The sequence below is a fragment of the Phyllobates terribilis genome, unplaced genomic scaffold (assembly GCF_046119375.1).
Source record: "Phyllobates terribilis strain yellow unplaced genomic scaffold, ASM4611937v1 Scaffold_2__4_contigs__length_985480577, whole genome shotgun sequence".
In the NCBI taxonomy this organism is placed as follows: domain Eukaryota; kingdom Metazoa; phylum Chordata; class Amphibia; order Anura; family Dendrobatidae; genus Phyllobates; species Phyllobates terribilis.
The window spans coordinates 290,017,032-290,043,681 of record NW_027362762.1 but is presented as its reverse complement, the minus strand read 5'-3'; the positions used below and the strand labels follow the sequence as shown (position 1 = coordinate 290,043,681).

The window sequence follows — 26,650 nt, the reverse complement described above, 5'->3', positions numbered from 1 at the left end:
TAACCTTTGTATTGTGGGAATGTACAACACTGGCTTTCCGTGTTGTTTCCTAACAAGAGACTGACGAAGTTGAATGACATTCCTTTTTACAGCATTGAGGGATTTTATTGACAATTGAAGTCAGACATTTACGGTATATACTGCTTATTAATAGTGATGAGCGAGCATGCTCGCTACTGCTCGGTGCTCGCCCGAGCATCTCACTGCTCGAGATGCTCGGCGCTCGCCTAGTATTTCCGGGATTGCTCGGCGGGAGCTTGGGTCCCCCTCCCTGCATTTTTTGCGCTCTTCAGAGAGCCAATGAACATGCAGAGATTGCCTGCCACACACTGTAATGCCGTAGCCATGTTGGTTGTGGCATTACAGTGATTGGCTGGCCGCACAGCGTCATTAGGTCTATATCAGGCAGTCTAGGGAGAGATTTGCTTGTTTCTTAGTGTAGGTATACCACCATATATTATTCACATATCCATCTCAACTAACAGTCCTTCTGAGGACTAATCCAGCTGCATAGATATCAGTGTTAGGCAGGCAGGCAGTGTATGTGGCAGATTGCAGTGCATATAGCAAGAGGGTCCATTCCAGTTCTGTCTGCTGCTCTTGTTTTTACAGATATTTCTAGAAATAGCCACAGGTATCAGGGGCCAGGAATAATTTTTTTTTCTGGATCTTAATCCTGATTATTTGCTTAAAAATCAATCCAGAGAACACCGTTTTTCTGCTCCATTTGCTTGTTTGCACTGCAGAATACAGCTAGATCCATTCCATATTACAGCGCTAAAAATCCATCTATTTAAAACTCTGGTTTGTCCGTCACACGGATCACATATAGATGCATTGAAAATTATGCCATTTCTGGCCTCCATTGAAATTTTGTTGCAGTGTTAGCAAAGTTATTGACACGAGGTCGCTGTTTAAAATAGTTATCTACAGGCCAGCTATTTAAAACTGTGGTTTTCCGTCACACGTATCACATATCACTGCGGTTAAAATCCAGCCATTTGTAGTGAACGTGTAAAATATTGTCCTCCAGTTACACAACAAGCATGCAGAGGACGAGGTCGTGGGCTAACTGAAATTGTGCCACAACAAGCACGACCTTCCTGTCCCAATTAATAGGGGACCGCAGAACACCACTATTGAACACAGAGCAGTGTGAAAAGGTTATTGGTTGGATAGCAGATAATGCTTCCAGTCACTTAACCACCACCACCACCCTGTCTTCCACACAGTCAAGTCTCAGTAGCCGTGAGTCTGGACTGCATATTCCTCACCCTGATCCTCCTTCCTCCCACCAGGCTGAGTGCCCGGAGACAACTGATCCCACACTTGGACACTCTGAAGAGCTGTTCACTTTCCATTTATAGATTTGGGCCTCTCGCCCAGTCCACTTGAAGCGGGGCAAGATAAGATCACATGTAGCGATGCCCAAATATTTGAACAGCCACGGTCACATGAAGATGATGGTGGGAAAGTGTCACAAGAGGTCGACGATGATGAGACATAATTGCCAGAAAGTCAGGAGGAGGACCAAGGTGCGGAATTGGAAGACGAGGTTGTGGATGATATAGTAACTGACCTAACCTTTTAGGGGGACATACAGAGCGAGGACAGCAGCACACAGGGGGAGGGAGGTGTAGCACCACAACAGGCAGGAAGAAGCAGTGTGGTGGCCGCAGACAGAAGACGGGCAACCGTTCCCCGTAACATCAACACGACAGAAGTTGCCAGTACAACTGTTTGGTCTTCCCGAGTCTGGTTGTTTTTTAAAGACTCTGCCGATAACCCCGAAAAGGCCATTTGCACCACCTGCCAGGCCAGCATCAGCAGGGGTAGCAAAACTACCAGCCTGGCCACTACCAACATGATCAGGCACATGGCAGCAAAGCACCCTACTTAGTGGGTCGAACCCCAGGGTCCAGGAACAGTGTCTGCGGGTGGCACCACTGCTTCTTCCGCTGTTGTGCATGCAAGCCAATCCTCTGTCCATGGTGCATGCGATGATGCCTCCTGCCCTGCACCTGTCGTTGCACACTCCCAACTAGCACCATCAGCAACCACATCCACGTCCTTGTCCCAGCGCAGCGTTTAGTTGTCCCTACCCCAGTACTTGAAACGCAAGCGCAAATACGCAGCTAACGCCCCACGGGCCACACTACTAAATTCACACATTTCACGACTGCTTGCGCTCGAAATGTTGCCTTTTAGGCTCGTTGAGATGGAAGCTTTCTGCATCCTGATGGCAGAGGCCGTCCCTCGGTACTCGGTCCCCAGCTGCCACTATTTCTCCCGGTGTGCCATCCCCACATTACACGAGCACGTGTCCCATAACATTAGCCTTGCCCTCAACAACGCAGTTACTGGGAAAGTCCACCTAACCACGAAGACGTGGACAAGTGCTTGTGGGCAGGAACGGTACATCTCGCTGACGGCATGCTGGGTTAGCATAGTGGAAGCCGGGACCCAGTCGGACCTTGGGACGGAACACGTCCTCCCGACGATTGCGGGCCCTGGGTCAAGTCAGGGTTGCCCCCACATTCTACAGCTCCTGCACCTCCTCCTCCCCTTCAGCATCCATCTCCGAAATGACCACATCAATCGCAAGCTGGAAGCACTGCAGCACTGAATCGGCCAAGCGGCAGTAGGCTGTGCTGAAGCTAATATGCTTAGGTGGCAAACCACACAACGCTAAAGAGTTGTGGACAGAGCAGGCTGATCTGTGGCTGACATCGCTGAACCTACAGCCAGGCATGGTCTTGTGTGACAATGGCCGGAACCTGGTGACGGCTCAGAGGCGAGCTCACACACGTACCATGCCTGGCCCATGTGCTTAACTTCGTGGTTCAGCGGTTTCTCAAAACCTACCTGGAGCTGCCGGATCTGCTTGTCAAAGTGTGCTGCCTGTGTGCCCATTTTAGAAAATCACCTACAGCTTCCGCCGCCCTTGCCGTGTTTCAGCAGCATTTGCAGCTTCTGGCTCACTGACTGGTGTGTGATGTCCCCACGCGTTGGAACTCTACATTGCAGATGTTGGGGAGGATTTGTGAGCAGAAGAGGGCAGTTGTTGACTACCAGCATCAACAAGGCCGTCTGTTTTCAGTTCAGACTCCACTCATAAGACCTCAGGAGTGGACATGGATGTCTGGATGTCAGACATATGTACCATCCTCCAAAACTTTGATGACTCCACCAAGATGGTGAGTGGCTATGACTCCATAATTGGCGTCACCATCCCGCTTCTCTATCTTCTGAAATTCTCTCTGCTCACAATCAAAGAGGATGCATTGCGGGTGGCGCACGATGAGATGGAACAAGGAACCATACAGGATGATTACACACCGCCCAGCCTCATCTCCTCCCAGTGTGGATTGGGTGACAATGAGGAGGAGCTAGTTTCATGCGCTATAGAAGGTACTACCTGCACAACTGTCATACCGTCTGTTCAGCGTGGATGGCCTGAGGACAGGGAGGAGGAGAGCATGGTCAGTCATCCTCTTGGTGAGGACACGGAAGTCTTGCCTGATGGCAGTCTGGCACGCATGGCTGAGTTTGTTACGCTGCCTTTCCCGTGACCCTCGCATTCTCCAAATTTTGGGTGACAGTCATTACTGGTTGGTGACAATTCTAGACCCATGCTACAAGGAGAACTTTCTATCTCTCATTCCCGAGGCGGACAGGTCTACTAAAATGGGGCAGTACCAGAAGGCCCTTGTTGTGGAATTATTACAAAAATTCCCATCTAAAAACGCTGGTGGCAGAGGTCACAGTTCGTTGGACATCCAAGGAGTACAGGCGAGAGAGACACAACTCCAATCCAGCAGACGCAGGGGAACACTGACCAAGTTCTTGGAAAGTTTTTTTTTTCTCAGACCCTCCCATCTTACAGGCCCTGAGGCGCGAGGTACTCTCACAAGGAGTGCGAAGTTTGGGAAGATGGTGAGGGAGTACCTTGTCGACCGTCCCTACGTCCTCCGTGATTCCTCTGTGCCTTATAATTATTGGGTATCCAAGCTGGACACGTGGCATGAACTGGCTCTCTACACCTTGGAGGTCCTGGCCTGCCCTGCTGCTAGCGTTTTGTCAGAGCGGGTTTTTAGTGCTTCTGGTATAACCGATAGGCGCATCCGCCTGTCAACTGAACATGCTGGCAGGCTGACTTATAAAAAATGAACAAGGGCTGGATTGGGCCAGACTTCTCAACACCTGCGAATGATAGCGGCATAACATAAACTCAAATCCAGTGTCTTTTTTTGGGAGGTGTACTCTCATGCATCTCTTCGCATCCACATATGGGTATACGCTTCCTGATTTTGTCTATTTGCTCTTATCCTCCTCCTTCTTTTCATCCTCCATCACCATATCATTCACCACCATATCTACCATATCACATCCTCTACGTGTCTTGCAAGGGGCATTGGAGTTCCTCCAAATTTTTGGCAGCTTTTGCATTCACTGCATAGGCAAACACTATGGGAGACCCACTTCCTAATAATGGGAACATTTTTTCATGAGGCCCTCTGCATCTCTTGCAAAGGGCATTAGAATTCCTCCAAATTTTTGGCAGCCGTTGCTTCACTGCATAGTCAAACACTATGGGAGACCCACTTCCTAATAATGGGAACATTGTTTTTAGGAGGCTCTCTGACCTCTATGTCTCTTGCAAGGGGCATTGAAGTGCCTCCAAATTTTTGGCAGCCCTTGCAGTCACTGCATACGCAATAACAGTATAGGAGACCCACTCGTTAATAATGGGAACAACAAAGCATAGCCGGCTGATGGCTCTCTAACAATAGCGATGGCCAACTGCTGGCCTTTTAAGAATTGTAAGGGCCGCCTGATGGCCTCATAAAAAATAGGCTTTGTGACTTTCAGAGTCCTTCCATCATAAATGAAACAGGATGTGTCTGATGATGTGTCACACACTTCATAGCCAAATAAGGTTGTAAAATGTTAAAATGACGTTTACCAGTGACTGCATTTGTCTTGGTTGAAAGCAATGCTAAAGTGCAAAAACAAATCAAAAACGCTACTTGTGGAGGAGCATTTTTGTATATTTATTTTGCCTTATATACAAGTCATTACTCTTGAAAGGATGTTCATTAACATATTTCCCAGTTAAATCCATTTAGGTTTCGTTTTTGTATGTTTTATTGTGAGTCCGTAAAAGTGGCGTAATACCTCTGACAACATTGTTGACAGCAGTGACCTGGGAGACATAAATGCTTCCAGGGGTCTTCCCCCATGCTGTTCCCATGTCATTTGAGCACTGTTCCCATCGATTATGGCAATTTTTAGACCCTTTGCAGACCGCCGGTGGGAGCCACCTGAAAAATCTTGAATTTCCCATAGACTTACATTGGGCTTGTTGCTTGGGTCGAGCACCCGAGCATTCAAATATGCTCGACCTGAGCATCGAGCACCCGAGCATTTTAGTTCTCGCCCATCACTAATTATTAATGCATAGAAAGAAACAGTAGAATTTTTAATGTTATGTCACGCACAATGTATAGCTCATAATGAGCATTTTTCACTGCTCCGTAAAATTGTCAGACTGCCAAGAAACCGCAGGTAAAGTGGACATGTCATCAAATAAATGTTCTGTGCTTAGCTTCTGAAATCTACGTCGTACTTATTAAGAGAACGAAACTTCTCCTACTGAGGACAGTATGCTCCAATTTTGAAGCAAAGTCTAAGATGTTATCTTGTGTTAATTGGAAGAATGTGTCAGAAATGTTGTAAAATGTGCTGTACAGAAGTTGCAATGAGCAATCTGCTAATTCATGTAGTGAACACTACAATATTACAAATTTTTTGAAACTTTTATTCAGCTGCACATTTTTTTTCCCTCCCTTTTATTTTCAAGATCTCAGCTTTCAAGCGGCCTCAAAAGTTTTTTCCATTCCCGTTTACGAAGCATTGAAGGTTTTAAGAGACATGAGCCAGAATTTTCCGATAAAAGCCAGGTAAGCCAGGAAAAGGCACGTTTGCATTGATCAGACTATGACGATGTTGGCTTGTAGAAACAGGTCATTTGAAATTACTTAAGCATCAGTTTATTGTGTTGTTCACAATGTCATTACATTCTCGATCACTTTTAGATTTACTACATTGTGAAAATTTATACTTGTGACTTCTCCGAGAAATACAAGCAATGGAGAGTTACAAGTATTAGAGGAGGAAAAAAAATTGAAGCGAAAAATGTGGTCATGATGCACGGTTATGGGGGAGGGGGTCTGCTGCTGACACTGTTATAGGAGTAATGTCCCCCAATTCTGTACTAATATCCCCCATCCTGGTATATATGCCCCCATCCTGGTATATATGACCTTCCTTTCTGTTATACAGGTGCATCTCACTAAATTAGAATATCATCAAAAAGTTAATTTATTTCAGTTCTTCAGTACAAAAAGTGAAACTCATATAGAGTCATTACAAACAGAGTGATCTATTTCAAGTGTTTATTTCTGTTAATGTTGATGATTATGGCTTACAGCCAATGAAAACACAAAAGTCATTATCTCAGTAAATTAGAATACTTTATATAACAGCTTGAAAAATGTTTTTAAAATCTGAAATGTTTGGCCTATTGAAATTTATGTGTAGTAAATGCACTCAATACTCAATTGGTCGGGGCTCCTTTTGCATCAATTACTGCATCAGTGCGGCGTGGCATGGAGGTGATCAGCCTGTGGCACTGCTGAGGTGTTATGGAAGCCAGCTTGCTTTGATAGCAGCCTTCAGCTCGTCTGCATTGTTGGGTCTGGTGTCTTTCATCTTCCTCTTGACAAAACCCCATAGAGAATCTATGGGGTTAAGGTCAGGCAAGTTTGCTGGCCAATCAAGCACAGTGATACTGTTGTTTTTAAACCAGGTATTGGTACTTTTGGCAGTATGGACAGGTGCCAAGTCCTGCTGGAGAATGAAATTTCCATCTCCAAAAAGTTTGTCGGCAGAGGGAAGCATATGAAGTGCTCTAAAGTTTCTTGGTAGACGGCTGCGCTGACTTTGGTCTTGATAAAACACAGTGGACCTACACCAGCAGATGATGGAAAGTCATTATTATTGTTTATTTATATAGGACCATTGATTCCATGGTGCTGTACATAAGAAAGAGTTACATGCCAAAAACAGTTATCACTTACAGTAAACAAACTAACAATGATAGACTGGTACAGAGGGAAGAGGACCCTGCCCCTGCTTACATTCTACAGGAACGGGGAAGGAGACAGTAGGTTGGGGGTTTGCATTAGCGCCGGTGTTGTTGAGGTGGCAGCAAGCAAGGTCATGACAGGCTGTAAGCTTGTTTGAAGAGATGGGTTTTCAGGTTCCGTCTGAAGGATCCAAATGTGGAGGCTAATCAGACGTGTTGAGGCACAGAATTCTATAGGATGGGGGATATTTGGTAGAAATCTTGGAGGCGATTGGGTGAGGAACAAATAAGTGTGGAGGAGAGCAGGAGTTCTTGGGAGGACCGGAGATTACGCAAGGGAATTTATCGGGAGATTAGTTCAGAGATGTACGGAGGAGAAAGGTTATGGATGGCTTTGTAGGTCAGTGTCAGTTTGAACTGGATACGCTGGGCAATTGGTAGCCAGTGAAGTGATATGCAAAGGGGGGTAGCAGAGGAGTAGCCAGGCGAGAGATGAACTAGTCTCGCAGCAGAGTTGAGGAAGGACTGGAGGGGTATTAGAGTGTTAGCAGGTAGGCCACAGAGGAGGATGTTGCAGTAGTCGAGGCGGGAGATGATGAGGGCATGCACAAGCAGTTTAGTAGATTGAGGGTTGAGGAAAGGACGAATTCTGGAAATATTTTTGAGCTGGAGGCGACAGGAGGTGGCGAGAACTTGGATGTGGGGTTTGAAGGACAGGGCAGAGTCGAGGCTTACTCCGAGGCAGTGGATTGCCGGTACAGGGGAAAGTGTGATGTCCTTTATTGTGATATAAAGATCAGGTGGGGAAGATATGCGTGATGGGGGAAAGATGATGAGTTCTGTTTTGTCCACATTGAGCTTGAGGAAGCGAGAGGAGAAGGAGGAGAATATGACTGCTAGACATGCTGGGATTCTGGACAGCAGAGAGGTGACATCGGCCAGAGAGGTAGATCTGGGTGACATCAGCGTACAGATGGTACTGGAAGCCATGGGATTTTATGAGCTGTCCCAGGCCAAGGGTGTAGATTGAGAAGAATAGGGGTCCTAGGACAGAGCCTTGAGGGACTCCAACAAAGCGGGCGCGGATAAGGAGGTAGTGTGGGAGTGGGAGACGCTAAATGTGCGGTTAGAAAGGTATGTGGAGATCCAAGATAGGGCAAGGTCTTTGACACCAAAGGAAGAGAGGATCTATAGTAGGAGGCAGTGGTCAACTGTGTCGAAGGCATAGGTCAGTTCAAGAAGGAGTATAGAGAACTGTCTGTTAGTTTTGGCTATAAGTAAGTCGTTAGTAATTTTGGTAAGGGCAGTTTCGGTGGAGTGGTGGGGGCGTAAACCAGTTTGTCAGTTTTTGAAGAGAGAGTTAGTTGAGAAGTGAAAGGAAAGTTTAGTGTGAACGTGTTGTTCAAGGAGTTTGGAGTCAAATGGGAGCAGCGATGTGGGGCAGTAGCTGGACAAGGCGGTTGGGTCGAGGGATGGATTTTTGAGGATTGGCGTGATCGTGACATGTTTGAAGGCAGCGGGGAATGTAACCGAAGTTAGTGATAGGTAGAAGAGATGGGTTAGGGATGGAATAAGTGTGAGGGTGAGGTTGGGGAGGAGGTGGGATGGGATGGGGTCGAGTGCAGAAGTGGTGAGTTGTGATTTGGAGAGGAGACGAGTGAGGTCTCCTTCCGTGATGTTGGAAAGGAGGTTATGGGGGAAGTGCAATGGTCTGGGAACAAAGGGGTTGTGGTGGTCGGACAGTAAAGACTTACCGTGTTTGGTCAATCTTGTTTTTGAAGTGTGTGGCAAACTCCTCAGCCGAGAAGACAGAGGTTGGAGGGGGCAGTGGAGGGCGGAGGAGAGAGTTAAGTGTTGAATAGCTGGGGTTGTAGGATAAGGAAGATATGAGGGTTGTGAAGTAGGCCTGTTTAGAGGTGAGGGCTGATTTGAATGCAAGTGTTTGTTTGAATGCAGTGAAGTCATCTTGCTATGAGGAGGTCCATTTAAAGTCAAAATTGAGTTGTAGTAATTTAACTGTGGGGGTAAGTAGATTAATGCCTAGTAAGATGTCTGAGATTTTGAATATATTGCAGAGTTTTGTAAATGGGGAGGTGATAAAGAGAAGGACTTTGTCAGCAAATATGACACATTTATGTTCCTCTATCCGATTTGTGATTCCCCGGACATTGGAATGGACTAGAGCAGTGTTTCCCAAACCCCATCCTCACGGCCCCCCACAGGTCATGTTTTCAGGAACTCCTTAGTATTGCACAGGTGATTGAAGTATCATCAAGGCATCAGGAATTCTCTCACCTGTGCAATACTAAGGAGATCCTGAAAACATGACCTGTGGGGGGCCGTGAGGATAGAGTTTGGGAAACACTGAACTTTGGGAACTTTGGGAAACATTGCCAGGGAGAAAAGTGCTGTGATGGGGGCCACCCCTGTCTCGTGCCTCTGCAGATTTAGGTAAGGGCAGATTCAAATTCGCGCATATACAACTGGACTAGTTGATTTACATAAAGTACTCAGAGAGTATTAAAGGGAATCTGTCACCTTGAAAATACAGTCCAATCTTCAGGCAACATGTTGTAGAGCAGAGGAAGAAGCGCAGATTGATATGTATTTGTGAGAAAAGATTCGGTATAACCTGCTCTTTAATCCTTAAAACCTCTGATCGTTCTGATTTTTTTGGTCTAGTGGGTGGTCCTATCCGTGATTGACAGCATTCTTTGTATAAGTGTGCATACACAAATAACGGTCAATTACTGATAGGACTTCCCACTGGGTGGAAAATCCCAGAAAGAGCAGAAGTTTGTGATTTAAACACGGCTTACACTTAACCGTTTCTCACAAAACTATATGTCAGTTCTCACAGCTCTCTCTGTTCTATAACACGCTGCCTGCAGAGATGACTTCATTTTCATGGTGACAGGTTCCTTTTAAGGAAAGTAGAGCCAAAGCCCATACGCTCCAGGATGTATTGTAGGTATGACCATGAGACCGAATCAAAGCCTTTACAAAGGTCTAAACTTAGCAACATACCCCTTCTATCTGGGCAGTAGGGAGATAACATTTAAAAGTCTACGGACATTGTCTGACGCCTACCTACGAGGGATAAATCACATTCGGTTTGGATGTATATATTTGGGAATAAGGGAGTTGAGACGAGTATTGAATGTTCTAGTGAAAAAGTGGATACTGTTATTAATTAAAGAAATGGGTCTATAATTTTTCATAGTCTGAATGGTCCTTATCAGGTTTCCGATTCAGAATAACCTTTATATAGGACAATGTAGAAATAGGGACCCATCTGAAAAGCTAAAATAATGGAAAAATGTTTATTTATTGATTTGATAAACCATCAGGACCAGGAGCTCTTGCAGTTTTGGCCAATATGATGGCTTTGAGAAGCTCATCTAATGATATCTCTTTTTCCATCAAATTGCATTTTTGGGGGGTTTATCTCGACACTAGATTTAAAGAAATTTCTGCTTCATGAGCTTTTAATAATCTCTTCTCGTCGCTCTGTGTCTCTAGTTATTTTAGACTGTTGGGTTTTCTTCTTACAAGTTCCAGTTCTGATTAATACACCTCGCATAGTGGCCTTTTGGTCTTCCCGAAGAGTAGTAGGGGATATGTCCAAAGGAGAATTCTCCTGGAAGTATGACGAAAGGGCTATTGTATTTTAGAGTAATTGTCCTGGTCATTCAGCAGGGATTCATTTAGCCTCACTGACAGATACAAAAATTATAAATCTTGAAGGCCTATGATACACCAAGGAGTGATCTAACCAAGGAGAGGTCAGTATTCTAGCTGTCAATAAGGGGAGGATAGTCTAAGAGACCCATATGTGATCAGTCCTAGAATATACACTGGTCAAAAAAATAAAGGGAACAGTAACTCCAAGTCAATAACACTTCTGTGAAATCTACCTGTCCAGTTATGAAGCAACACTGATTGTGAATCAATTTCTCCTGCTGTTGTGCAAATGGAACAGACAACTGGTAGAAATGATAGGCAATTGGCAAGATACCCCCTATAAAGGAGTGGTTCTGCAGGTGGTGACCACAGATCATTTCTCTGCTCTCCTCCTTTTTGGCTGTTGTTTTGGTCACTTTCATTTTGCCGTTGCTCTCACCCCTAGAGGTACAGTAGCATGAGGCGGTTAGAAACCGACTCCATGAGGGTAGTATGAGGGCCTGATGTCCACAGATGGGGGTTGTGCTCACAGCCCAACGCCGTGCAGGACGCTTGGCATTTGCCACAGAACCCCAGGATTGGCAAAGTCGCCACTGGCGCCCTGTGCTCTTCACAGATGAAAACAGGTTCACATGTGAGCACATGTGACAGACATGACAGAGTCTGGAGACGCCGTGGAGAGCGATCTGCTGCCTGCAACATCCTTCAACATGACCGGTTTGGCAGTGGGTCAGTTATAGTGTGGGGTGGCATTTCTTTGGAGGGCCGCACAGCCCTCCATGTGCTCGCCAGAGGTAGCCTGACTGCCATTAGGTACCGAGATGAGATCCTCAGACCCTTGTCAGACCATATGCTGGTGTGACTGGCCCTGGGTTCCTCCTAATGCAGGACAATGCCAGACCTCATGTGGCTGGAGTGTGTCAGCAGTTCCTGCAAGATGAAGGCATTGAAGCTATGGACTGGCCCGCCCGTTCCCCAGACCTGAATCCGATTGAGCACATCTGGGACATCATGTCTCACTCCATCCACCAACATCACGTTGCACCACAGACTGTCCAGGAGTTGGCGGATGCTTTAGTCAGTGTCTGGGAGGAGATCCCACAGGAGACCATCTGCAACCTCATCAGGAGCATGCCCAGGCGGTGTAGGGAGATCATACAGGCACGTGGAGGCCACACACAATACTGAGCCTCATTTTGACTTGTTTTAACCCTAGAACGCATAACCTGGGGCCTCGCAGGCCCGCCCTGTTAATTGTTTTCTATTTTCTGCAAGATTACTTTAGTTAGAATTTTGAAACTCTAGGTATTCCTCAGGTATATAGTTGTTTGTCATTTCCAGTTGTTCATTTATTTTTATGTTACAGGCATTTTCGGTATAACAACTCTTTTTTGAAAATACCCATTTTTATGGTAATGCGTTCTATTAAGGACATTACATCAAAGTTGGATCAGCCTGTAGTGTATTTTTACACTTTCATTTTGGGGGTGACTCCAAATCCAGGCCTCCATTGGTTAATAAATTTGATTTCCATTGATTTTTGTGTGATTTGTTTTCAGCACATTCAACTTTGTACAGAACAAAGTATTCAATGAGAATATTTCATTCATTTAGATCTAGGATGTGTTATTTGAGTGTTCCCTTTATTTTTTTGAGCAGTGTACATTGTGAACTTCAGAATAAAGATGAAAATACACCAAGCATTCTCAAGTTTGTGAATGTAATTATTTAGTCAGTATTCGGTCAGTATTTTTTCTCAGGAGTGGGAGCCAAAACCATTTTACGTAATGCATCTGTAGTGTGGGGCTGGTAAAATGGAAGGCAGGTCAGTGAGCTGTCACAAGAGCATACAGATGAATATGTAAGCAGAGCACCAGATAGAGCGCCCCCCACAGGCCACCCGCCCCAGAGCACGAGCATATCATTATCTCCAAACTGAAAGTAAAGATTACACAAGAACCAGAGGACGGATTTCATCAACCCAGGTATCATATTAATCAGTGTAATGTCGCCCACCTGACAGTGTGTAGTTTACTGAGCACAATCCTGCTGACAGGTGCGCTTTAACAGATCTGTTGTCCAAAGACTTCAGTGTTAAAAAAAAATGGATCCAGCTGAGATAAGTTTTTTTTAAAAACGGACTAAAAAGTTGTGTCTGCACAACTTTTTTGCCAACCAATTGCTGCTGGTTCCGTCCTAACAGATCATTACTGGTTACGTGAACATAGCCTTAGCTAAAAAGGAGTTAGGCTATTTGTGAATGAAATATCTAGAGCACGAGTTAGTACAGAAATGTGTTACCTGTAGGAACAAAATTTGGACCTTTTTAGAATTCTAAAAATAAAAGGCCTCATTCCTTTTTATTAGGAGATTTAATCCCTGTACATTTTAACAATATGCAGATCCTGATGTACTTTATTTGGCATCTTATCTGTGACCAATTAGACTGCTGTTTTAGTTTCAAGGTTTTTATCGGCGAAAGTAAGCAAAGCTCTAATGCAGTAGATTTCAACTATGTTATATTGCCCGAGTCTGTTTCTAGTAGCAGTGGCCGAGCTCCAGTCATTACTGTCATCCATTTAAATGCTGGTGACGATCTCTGACAACATTTAAATGGTGTAGTTGCCAGTGTGCATCCAGACACAAGCTCCCATTGGGCCGTGCAGCACATTACGCAGGGTACTGATGAGTTCCCATAGCAGCCATGGGCCTGCTGAAAGCCTCCTTCGCTGCCATATTGCTATTCCTGTGAAGCTTAGCCACAGAATGAGTTTCATAGGAGACCACAACTTTCCCTATATGTGCTACTGCAGTATATAGTGTGAACAATCACATGATCTCAGGTTCACTAAGGAGAATAAAAAAATATAAAAAGTTTTTAAATATAAAAATTTGAATCTCCACCTTTTTTCACCATTTCATCCCACTTGGAATATTTTTCCCTGTTTAAGTTATATTTTGCAGTAAAGTGAATAGTGACATTCAAAACTATAACTTGTCCTGCAAAAAAATAATATGGATAAAAAAATAAAATAAAGTTATGGCTTTTGGAACAAATGGAAGAAAAAAAGAACGAAAGCGCAAAAAAATAGAAAAATTGCTTGGTCCCTAAGGGGTTAATATATACGTTTTTTTATTGTAAATCTGGTGATATATCTGCTTCAAAGTATTGTTCATAAGAGAGTATATGCATGAATATTTTTAATGAGACATTTTTCACACTATGTTCAATCCGCATTTTGTTGGGGGTTTTTTTCCTGGCAATTTACAAACGCTGATGTTTGTAAGCCCTAATATCTGGGGGTTTTTTAACAGTCATCACATTGGCTTCCATTTTAAATTGGCTGCCGAACTGACATTGCTATCCCTATACTGACATACTGCTAAATAAACAATGTCTTCCATGCATTATTCCAAGATCAAGCAAGGCAGCAGAAAAGCAGATGCATGTGAACAGATCTGTACGTGTTTTTATGTGAATCATTTGTAATTGCCCGTACTATGGTCATAAAAGCTTAGTTTTCATGGAGCTAGTTGAACAGCTGAATGTACCAGACTTTTTGGGGAACTATTTAGGTTAGCAGGTAGAATGATTTGACATGTGTAATATTTAAATATCTACCATTCCTTCATATGAGCGGCACGGTGGCTCAGTGGTTAGCACTGTTGCTTTGCCGCTCTGGGGTCCTGGGTTCAAATCCTGTCAAAGACAACATCTGCAAGGAGTTTTTATGTTCTTCTTTTGTTTGCGTGGGTTTCCTCCAAGTTCTCCGGTTTCCTCCTACACTCCAAAGACATACTGCTAGGGAATTTAGATTGTGAGCCCCAATGGGGACAGTGATGATGCTGTCTGTAAGGTGCTATGGAATTAATGGCGCTATATAAGTGAGTAAAATAAATAAATAAATATGGTTGTTTGCAGTAGACAGTGATGCTATGCTGAAATAAATACAATTAGATTTAAATGGTATATACACCTTCATACAGACTTTTTATTGTTTATTTACTTCCTAAATCCAAAGTTAAGCACCTTTATAAATAGTCTTCATTAAAAATAGTCTACCATTTTGCTGCTGCTGAGTGCTTTTCTAAAAATGTTAAAAAGCTGTCAACTCCTACTTCTTCTTCAGACCATTCTCTGCTCCCCTCCCCTTCTCTTCGTGTTAGAGTAAGTGCTCACGACATCTTTTAGACGTCTTTCGACAGAGTTAGACGCTTTGGGACATGCCAACGTCTTTTGTCCTGAATCTTTTCATTTCTGTTTTTTGTTTTTCTTTTGATATGTTGTTTTCGACCACTGCATTTTTTTTTATTCTTTTTTATATTTTGATATAAACTACTGAGCGTCTTTCTAGCGGATGGCGCATAAAGGAATTGTTAGGTCACTTCTTTTAACCGCTTCACGTCTTTGGAAACCTGAAGCTGTTAAAAGAAGATCAAAGATTGAACATATGTAGAGTTGGTCGTTATGACAATGCTGTGCATTTATACACCTAAACATTTATCCAAAAAGGAAAAATTCATAAAGCATAGCAATATAAATACACGGGAGGGCTTCCAACAATGACTATATATATAAATATTTTTTATTTATAAAGTGTTAAAAACATCAATGGATACATTAAAAAATAGTTCACAACCACAGAAAAAAACAATTGGTGGGTATACCTGGATAATAATATACAGTGGGGACACCTATTATTGGCCCGAATATAATACTATAGGCACGTCCACAAATTAGAGTAAACCTATGAAGAAAAGGAAGCCAAAGCCACTTCAAATCAAACAAATCTTTACTGATATACACAGAAAAACAATACGCCAAATAAAAGAAGGGGGAATCGCATGCGGAGAATGCTATACTCACAAGGCTTATAGAACAACCTTTCCCAAAAGGGACTAAGCTGATGAGGGCGGTCTTGGAGTTTATAGTTAGTATGCATCCAAGTCAAGGAGGACATTAGTCCTAAAGAATATGTAAATATTGATTACTTGAATGGCTATAAAAATGTCAAATGCCAAGTGGCTAAAAGTGCACCAAATGAGAGGTAATGCCTAATATATCTTATTATCTGCACCCTGGATACATGCCGACCTCCCATCTAGTCTATATTATTGGGAGAGGCACTCCTACAAGAGAAATATCTAAAAATTTGGATCAGGCTAAGGCTATGTTCACACGTTGTATTTTTGCTGCGTTTTTATTTAAATTAAAAGCTGTGTTTACAGTACCAGCAATTAGAAATTTCACTCACACACAATGCTTTTTTTAGCCTGACTGAATTGGTAAACTGCTGCAGTTTTGAAAACTGCAGCATATCACTTCTTTCAGCGTTTTTGCAGTGTTTTTTACCCATAGAAAGCAATGAATAAGTGCAAAAATGTAACAAAAAACTCAGGTATCAGGTTTTGCTGCGTTTTTAGTGAAAAAAAAGCATGTAGAGCAGGATGTGAAATCCATTTCTTTTTTGGATTTTTCTCAAGTTTAAACCATAATGTCTTGATCTCCTCACATGAGAATAGCAGTTAGGATTAGTACAGTTTATTAAATTAGTGATGTGTGAAAAGTAAACAATGGCTGACCAAGGTGTGAAATTGAACAATACCTCATCAACTCAAGGGCTGACCAAAGTGTGAAAGAAAACAGTGTCCTTCAAACTCAATGCTCTGCCAATGTCATGGTAATCTATTCTGGACCAATTCACCTCTCCCCACTGTTACATTTGCAATAGTGTATTTTTCAGGAACTTTTTTGTTCAGAATAGTCACACTTTTTCAGACACAAATCTTTTTCCACTGAATTATTTTATCAAATTTGACTTTTTTTCCAAAAATGGTTTGATGGTTTCACATGTCTTGCATTGGTGACCCGTGTTCATGCTTCTATGGTGGAAGCAAAGCTGAACATTGAGATCCTGAAAAATGCAGCAAAGCCTGTAAGCAGCTTCTTTACTGCCAAGAGAGCAGGTTTTACCTGCAGAAAAAATACAACATGTGAACATAGCCTTAGTGCAATTTTATTAACTTAAGGTAACCCCCCAACATATGTAAAATATTATTTTAGCATCGCCTTTAAGATTATCAGCTAAGAATAATAGTATTGTATTCTGTTAAAGCTGAGCTGAGGTAATAGATATGGGCTAATAGCCATTTCAATAAGGCAGCTTTAGTTTGTTATTGTCCATAAAAGAAACATATGTGAAGGAAAACACAATGGTACTATAATATGGGAATCACATTTTTTGAGGGTCTATAAACAATGGAGAAATAGTGAGATTAATTTCTGCCCTTCGCTTGTCATGTTCTGCTATTCCAATTAGCATAAGTGCTAGAATATTTTAATGTCTGAAATGAAGAAATAAAGGTGTTCACCCCAGTGATCATGCTTGATAGTACATGCTGATATGAAAGGCTGCTTGCTCTAATGATGGCTTGTTTGTTCTTGGATGAGCGGAAAAATGTATGCCTAGAAGATTAATTTCCAGTGGCTGAAACTTACAGCGTTACTTATCTCCTCATTTCCGCTTTTTGTATGCATGCCATCAATCTGTTGTCATTACATTTTTTTCTAAGTTTCAGAAGCTAAAGATTATACCCTGAAATGTTTCTACTTTTGCTACATATTTGTTCCCTTAACCTATAAATTCACGTATTGTAAGACGCTAAATTAATGTGATTTTTGTTGTTTCCATTCATATTTGATTTTTCAATATTGGATTTATTTATTTTTTATCATTACCTCACCCACCATTGAGAATAACTTTTAAAGCAGAGGAGAGCCCCTTTAAACTCTTTATACTTTACTTCTCACATGTGCATGGTCCTTCATTGCAGACAATATATAGATTTTGTTGCATTTGGAGTGATTAGGCTTCCTGTTTTAAACCTTTTATTATTGTAACTTGTTATGTAGTTTACTTCTAATACATTGCCTCTTATATCTACATTGAGATATGTATTCACTTTTTTCCTTTTTTTAGAATCCCAGGGCTTGTTTGCTATAGATGTTTTATAGAGTCAGTAGAATGACCCTGGCATTTCATTCAGTCAAAATTGAGAATTTTATGACCTGTGTCCTTGCTGCTTTTGCAAACAGTAATTCTGCGTATAATCTGTCTCCTCCTTTCTTTACTGCTCCATATTCCTCATGGTTAAATATTTTTGTAGGCCAATAAATGTAAATGTACTCCGTAAAACCATTCGTGATGACATTTTGGTTCTTTCAATTTACTGCATTTGACCTTAATTGTCTTTTCTGCTGTCTCTAGTTCAGTGGAGATTTAGGATGAGCGTTTTCTAGCACTTAGCATGTCCTCCCTGTCACTATGTATAGATGTATGCATTGGAATGCAGAGCAAGTTCCCGCTTCATTGGCATCACTGCCCTGGCAGCTAAAGAACCATTTAAACCTTTATCAGAGCAAAAACATAATACTGTAGATGGATAGATTATTGCTACTGTACTTATTGCACTCAGTTTACAGTCCTGCTTTAGGAAATGCTTTAAATTGTTTTCAATCTCATTTTAGAAGAGCAATAGAAAAGCATAGGGTGATGATACTTATACCAGCTGTAAATGAGATTCTGTCACATTTCCGCAAATAATTAAATTTATTCTAGAAGTTTGGAAGACTTTATTGTGAATATTCCAAGACGAGTCCTTTGGATTTATTTTATTGCAGGAAAATGTGTGTACACTATTAATCCAGTTTTACCATAAGTAACCATTAAATGACATTTAGATTGTACCTCATCAAGGGGTAAACTGTTCAGCAGCAAGAATTTAATGGTCAACTTGTTTAAAGAGCGATTCCCGCAGGCCCCAATAGATTGCAGTTACAGGTTTACGATTGCCCGAGATAATTACAAGTTTTGTTTCAATTCCATGTTCTGCATTGTCTTTTTTTATCTAGTGAGGATTTTTTTTCTTTAATAAACCTATTTTCCTCTCTACTCATACACAATAATGATATGACTGCCAATCATGTCTACCTAGCCATTTTTGACCCAGAACCAGAATCTGAAAATAATAAACGCAGACCAAAGTATACACAAAAATTCATTTTATTTTTAGCCCAGTTATTAAAATGTTTAAAATAGACAGTATAAAGACCCAAAACACTGGTTTGTGAGCAGGACATCACCAAAATAGTAAAGGACAAATGGTCCTAAATGGAGTGGTCTTTCGTTACACTGTCCTCATGTTACAATATTTTCAACATACAGTAGCTTTTTCTGGGGTCTAGTAACTACAATGCCGCGCTCACTCGCGATGTGAAGCATGTGTGATTGAACTGTACAGCCTATTTTTTGTGGTGCAGGTGTTTTACCAACGAAATGTCTAAAGTAAATACATTGACTGTCTTAACAGCACCCAGGGCTTAAGATAGAGCATTTTTATGTTTTAAGTTGATGAGAAAAATTATATTGGTTAGTTCATTGGTAACAAAAAAAAAGAGTTGAAGGGACTATTCCCATCTCTGTCCAGCTCCAACCCCTGGAGATGTAGCTACAGAATCAGTTGAGAGTGGCTGAGCTACTCTGGTCCAGTAACTCCAATAGCACATGGTGGTGTGTCCAGTCAATGGAATAATGGGCACATTTCAGAGTCAAGTAACTGATGTTCAGTGAGTTATTTGCTTCCTCAACTTTCATGGCTGTCAAGAGTGCCAGTAACTGGCCTACAACTAGGGCGGCTGGATGCGAGAGTGCTATACAGATAGTCAGTTTTAAGTAACATTGCCAAAAATTGATTTAACAAATGCCCCAAATTTATATAGGCCATACCCCCAGACACCGCTAAACTACTGCATTACAAACACAAGTAGTGCAGATATCCTTCATCTCCTCCGAACCCTCCCTAGACCAAACCCCAGAATACAGAGGCAGAACACTTAATCCGCATGACCAGCAACTTTCCTAAGTGAATCTCAAATATGCCTTGGAGCAATATTCGAACAGGTTGGATGCCATGTCTACAGGTGGTGCTTGTTACATCTGTATATAAGGACTGTCTGCTAAATAGATACAGACCCCAGAATACCCCCCAAAACACAGACATCAGACATCAAAATAAATATAGGGCTCAGACCAGACTGCACAGTAAATACAAACCCCAGAATAAATTCACACCCCGAACCAGACCATAAAATAAGTAAAGACCCCAGACAAGACTAATAGAATAAATATAGACCCCACAATAAACACATGCCTCAGGCCAAGCCCCAGAATGCAGACTCCTAATTATAGTTCAAGAACAAAAACAGATCTCCAAAGCTTCTAACCCCCCCCTAAAATAAGCACCAAAACAGACCCATGAACAAATTTAGATCTCCAAAATAATTGCTTAACTCGGACCAGACCTAGACTTCAGACCTGAATAAAACCATTCCCTTTAATGTAGAGATGATGTGCAGTACCTGGCAATGGCCACTAAACAGTTTACGCATTTGTTTTGCTCCACAACTGTTTACATCAGGCTACTGTGGTTATATTTATTGTGGCTACTCCCTACATTATAAGGTGATAACTTTTGAATCGACTTTAATGCTTTCTCGTACTCATACAGTGCATTGTGAAAGTATTTGGCCCCCTTGAACTTTTCTACCTTTTGCCACATTTCTGGCTTCAAACATAAAGATATAAAATTCTAATTTTTTGGGAAGAATCAACAACAAGTGGGACACAATCGTGAAGTGAAACAAAATTTATTGGATATTTTAATCTTTTTTAACAAATTAAAAACTGAAAAGTGGGGCGTGCAATATTTTTCGGCCCCTTTACTTTCAGTGCAGCAAACTCAGTTTAAAGCCGGATTTGGATATAAAAAGATTTCCCAAGTTTTAAACATCTCAAGGAGCACTGTGCAAGCGATCATATTGAAATGGAAGGAGTATCAGACCACTGCAAATCTACCAAGACCCGGCAGTCCCTCTAAACTTTCATCTCCAATAGAGATGAGCGTTGTTCTACTCGAACTGTTCGCCAATCTTAAATTCGAGCTGTTTTGGGCAGTGTTCGAGCCGGTCGGCGAACACGAACAATTTGAGAAAAATTCGGCTGTTCGAGGTTATGTTCGATAACTGTTCGTGCACCAAAATCATAACTGGATTTTTTCTCAGTAATGATGAAAATTATTGTTAATACGCAGTTTGAGTGTACAGCGGGGCGGGGGGAGGGGCAGGGGATGGATCTCTGCAGGAACAATGAAGATCTCCATTTTTTTTTCTCTTTCCCGCATTTGCAGTGGGGAGGTGCAATCTGTCAGCCTATCAGCAGCGCACACACGGAGCGAAATGCTTTTTTTCACACAAGCAAGGGCATGTGTGATTGGCAGTGTATGTCACATGTCCTTGCCCTATAAGACCAAGCCATTTTCCCCGTCGCCACCATTTTCTCACTGCTGCAGCTGCGTGTTAGACGGCACCGCTGTTGCTGTGTGCGCTATACCTTGTTAATTTCAAGCCAATTTTCGCACAAATATACAGATAGCTTGGGAGTAGGGAATAGTTGTGATTGCAGTCCTTTTAAGGACTAGGTTACAGCATTTCCTACGACTTTTATCAGGCAGGTCTGTGCTCTTAAATAGATAGATTGTGGGAGTAAAGACTAATTGTAATTGGAGTCCTTTTCAGGACTAGGTTACATCAGTTCCTATCAGTTTTTGCCAGGCAGGTCTGTGCCAGTGCTGTGCAAGTTTTTTTCACAGCATTTGGCTGAATCTAGCAAAGCTAATCCTTTTTGGCCTATTGCAGAGTGTGTTAGTCAGTGGAGTAGCCTATCTGTGTTGCAAGATATACCACCTGTGTATAGAATACCAATTTTTTTACTGCACCTAGTGAAGTAAAATCTTTTGGGCATAGCATCATTCTATTAGTCCATCTATACTGACCTCCATCAGGTTGCAAACTGAATATAATTTTTTTCTGCATCTAGCTCTGAAAAAATATTTGGGCTTCTAGCAGTGTGTGGGACTTGTTCTATTAGTCCTTCTATACTGACCTCCAGCAGGTTGCAAATTGAATATAATTTTTTTCTGCATCTAGCTCTGAAAAAATATTTGGGCTTCTAGCGGTGTGTGGGACTTGGTCTATTAGTCCATCTATACTGACCTCCATCAGGTTGCAAATTAAAAATATTTTTTTTCTGCATCTAGCTCTGAAAAAATATTTGGGCTTCTAGCAGTGTGTGGGACTTGGTCTATTAGTCCATCTATACTGACCTCCATCAGGTTGCAAATTAAAAATATTTTTTTTCTGCATCTAGCTCTGAAAACATATTTGGGCTTCTAGCAGTGTGTGGGACTTGGTCTATTAGTCTATCTATACTGACCTCCATCAGGTTGCAAATTAAAAATAATTTTTTTCTTCATTTAGCTCTGAAAAAATATTTGGGCTTCTATCAGTGTGTGGGACTTGTTCTATTAGTCCTTCTATACTGACCTCCAGCAGGTTGCAAATTGAATATAATTTTTTTCTGCATCTAGCTCTGAAAAAATATTTGGGCTTCTAGCGGTGTGTGGGACTTAGTCTATTAGTCCATCTATACTGACCTCCATCAGGTTGCAAATTAAAAATAATTTTTTTCTGCATCTAGCTCTGAAAAAATATTTGGGCTTCTAGCGGTGTGTGGGACTTGGTCTATTAGTCCATCTATACTGACCTCCATCAGGTTGCAAATTAAAAATAATTTTTTTCTGCATCTAGCTCTGAAAAAATATTTGGGCTTCTAGCAGTGTGTGGGACTTGGTCTATTAGTCCATCTATACTGACCTCCATCAGGTTGCAAATTGAATAAAAAAATTTTCTGCATCTAGCTCTGAAAAAATATTTGGGCTTCTAGCGGTGTGTGGGACTTGGTCTATTAGTCCATCTATACTGACCTCCATCAGGTTGCAAATTAAAAATATTTTTTTTCTGCATCTAGCTCTGAAAAAATATTTGGGCTTCTAGCAGTGTGTGGGACTTGGTCTATTAGTCCATCTATACTGACCTCCATCAGGTTGCAAATTAAAAATATTTTTTTTCTGCATCTAGCTCTGAAAACATATTTGGGCTTCTAGCAGTGTGTGGGACTTGGTCTATTAGTCTATCTATACTGACCTCCATCAGGTTGCAAATTAAAAATAATTTTTTTCTTCATTTAGCTCTGAAAAAATATTTGGGCTTCTAGCAGTGTGTGGGACTTGTTCTATTAGTCCTTCTATACTGACCTCCAGCAGGTTGCAAATTGAATATAATTTTTTTCTGCATCTAGCTCTGAAAAAATATTTGGGCTTCTAGCGGTGTGTGGGACTTGGTCTATTAGTCCATCTATACTGACCTCCATCAGGTTGCAAATTAAAAATAATTTTTTTCTGCATCTAGCTCTGAAAAAATATTTGGGCTTCTAGCGGTGTGTGGGACTTGGTCTATTAGTCCATCTATACTGACCTCCATCAGGTTGCAAATTAAAAATAATTTTTTTCTGCATCTAGCTCTGAAAAAATATTTGGGCTTCTAGCAGTGTGTGGGACTTGGTCTATTAGTCCATCTATACTGACCTCCATCAGGTTGCAAATTGAATAAAAAAATTTTCTGCATCTAGCTCTGAAAAAATATTTGGGCTTCTAGCGGTGTGTGGGACTTGGTCTATTAGTCCATCTATACTGACCTCCATCAGGTTGCAAATTAAAAATAATTTTTTTCTGCATCTAACCCAGCCAATAGTTTTGGCCTAATACCACAGTTTGGCCACTCAGCTCTGCTCGGTTACCATCCATTGTTTTTTTGTGCAAACAACTCCAGAGTTGTGAATTAGTTAACCACCAAAATGAGTGGAAAAAGGCCTGCTGCTGGTGGAAAGGGGAATAGGCGTGTTGGGAAGGGGAAAAAAGGTTGTGTCCGTGGGGTAGGTGCAGAAGAAAGACCATCTTCCAGCCAAACTAAAATGTCTACTTCTTTTAGCGGACAATGTGATAAGATCCCTTTCTTACGGCCACGCCAATCGCTACAAATTCCAGATGAGGCACAAAAACAGCAGGTGCTTCAACGGATATCAAGTGCTCCTTTAAGTGGGCTCTCCTCCACATCAACTTCAACATCACAAATACTCCAGTCCTCAAAGGTGTCACCCAAATCGCACTTGCTTCCTCACAGCTCCCAAATCTCCAGCTGCCCGTCTGAGTATGAGGTAGAACAGATGGTTGAGTCTGCAGAGCTGTTTACTCATACTATAGCCTGGGAATCAGAGGTCGACTCCAGCGCTTCTGTGAATCCAGACGAGGAAATGATCTGCACTGATGCCCAGAATCTTTATGAGTCGGATCCAGGACCAGACGCAGAAGGTTCTGACCATAATGTAGACCCTCATTCCCAAACTGTAACTCCTGTTGGTGGAGACAATGAGGAAGACGATGATAAGACTCAAATACCTGATTGGAGCGACAACTTTAGTTTTTTGTCAGGGCAGGAACAGGTTGGCTCTGAGGACGACGGGTGTGATAACGCACAGGGTGATGATGATGAGGTCGGAGATCCCACTTACTGTCAACTCACAGTCAGCCAAGAGATGAGGTCAGCAGAGGAGGTGGAGGAAGATGCTAGTGACGACGAGGTCAGGTTGCGCCTTCCTGGACAGAGACGTAGTACTGGAAGCACGTCAACAACTGCATCCTCAAACACAACTCTGCCTCTCACCACAAGTCGTGGTGGCTCTTCAGGTCGCATGGGTGCTAAGCCTTGCATAGCCTGGGCATTTTTTCAGATCGATAAGGATGACCCAACTCGTGTTATCTGTAACATTTGTCAGCAAAAGCTAAGTAGAGGCCAAAAAATACATAGTTTGAGTACTTCATGCATGAACCGGCACATGGACATGAAGCATAAGTTGCAGTGGGAAGCTCAGTGTGCTACAATGCGGTCTAGCCGGCCGGGCCAACCACCGTCTGCCATATCTTGTGCATCCGCGGCCTCTTCATCCTCTGTGACTGGGGGGACAGCAGTCACACCTGTTTTGGGGCGCAGACCTGCCACCTCTTTACCCGCAACAGCCAGCGTGATTGGCAGGTCATCATTTTCTTTGGAGGTGGTAACACCAGCTGGTCTTGAGCGCTGTCCGACATCGATAGCACCACCTTTGGATCAAGGCAACCTAACATGTCCGCCTGCATCTTCCTCACAGACCGGCAGTTTGCCGGGGACACCCTTATCAACCCCGTCTAAGCACAATAGCCAGCCCTCGGTCCCTCAGATGTGGACAAGTAAAAGACCATTTCCTCCTAGCCATGAGAAAGCTAAGAGGTTGAATTTCACCATCTGCAAGCTCTTGGCTACAGAAATGCTGCCTTTCCGCCTGGTGGACACAGAGGATTTTCGAGACCTTATGTCCGTCGCAGTGCCCCAGTACCAGATGCCCAGTCGGCACTACTTCTCAAAGAAAGGTGTGCCTGCGCTCCACCAGCATGTCGCACACAACATCACCGCTTCTTTGAGAAACTCTGTGTGTGACAGGGTGCATTTCACCACAGACACTTGGACGAGTAGGCATGGACAGGGGCGTTACATGTCGCTGACTGGGCACTGGGTAACTATGGTGACAGCAGGACAAGGGGCTGCTGTCCAAGTCTTGCCGTCCCCACGAGTTGTGCGTCAATCCTCTTTATGTCATTTTTCCTCCACTGCTTCTGCCTCCTCAACCTCCTCTCGGTCTTCCACCTGCACCCAAAGCCTGTCTGGTCATGCTACAAGCTTTCTAACTGCGCAGAAGGGATCCTGCACACCTCCTTACTATGCTGGCAGTAGGGCTCAACGTCATCAGGCGGTTTTTACATTGAAATGTCTGGGAAATGTGAGTCACACAGCTGAGGAGTTGTGGTCAGCTCTGGAGAACCAATTTCATGAATGGTTGTCTCCACTGGACCTGAAACCAGGGAAGGCCGTGTGCGACAATGCTGCAAACCTGGGTGAGGCCCTTCGCCGGGGCAATGTCACACACGTGCCTTGTATGGCTCACGTGTTGAACCTGGTTGTCCAGCAATTTTTAGCCCACTATCCCAGACTAGATGGCCTTCTGCAGAGGGCACGGTCGCTGTGTGCTCACTTCCGCCGTTCGCATCCCGCAGCTCAGCGACTTACATCTCTACAGAAGTCGTTGGGCCTGCCACTTCACCGGCTAAAATGCGATGTGCCTACCCGGTGGAATTCAACTCTGCACATGTTGCAGCGACTGTGGCAGCACCGACAAGCCCTGGTGCAATACGTTCTGACGTATAGCCTGGGCCAACGAGATTCAGAGGTGGGGCAAATCACGCTGGAGGAGTGGTCTCAGATCAGGGACCTATGCACCCTTCTGCACAGTTTTGAAATGGCGACGAAGATGTTTAGTGCTGACGATGCCATTATCAGCATGACCATTCCGGTGATTTACATGCTGGAGCACATGTTAAACAGAATTCTGAGTCAGGTGGTGGCACAAGAGGAGGTGGAGGAAGTAGAGGAGGAGGAGTTGTATGCGGAAGGGCTAACATCTGCAAGGTCCAGACGGTCGGCAGCACCAGGGCGGCAGGCATGTGAGGGTGGGGGAGATGATTTTACCAGGGCGCATGGTAGCAGCCAAACTAGTGAGGAAGGTGCAGGAGCCCAGGAAGAAGTGGAGGACGAACTGATGGAAGACTCATCAGATGAGGGAGACCTTGATCACATTTCTGTTGTGCGAGGTTGGGGGGAGAGGACAGAGGAAGGAAGCATGATTGTTACCTCGCCACCAACACAACAGGGACTTGGTGCTCCTGGATGCGCAACACACATGAGTGCCTTCTTGCTGCACTACCTGCAACATG

At 43.0% G+C, this 26,650-nt stretch overlaps 1 protein-coding gene across 1 annotated transcript in view; it reads left to right on the top strand.

The window, feature by feature from the left end:
* Nucleotides 1-26,650, top strand: part of UGGT2 (UDP-glucose glycoprotein glucosyltransferase 2) — a 399,382-nt gene that overhangs the window by 109,694 nt on the left and 263,038 nt on the right. Inside the window, exon 9 of the mRNA XM_073664152.1 lies at nucleotides 5,864-5,963. Within this exon, the coding sequence (XP_073520253.1) occupies nucleotides 5,864-5,963 (100 nt within the window). The remainder of the gene's footprint in view (nucleotides 1-5,863; nucleotides 5,964-26,650) is intronic.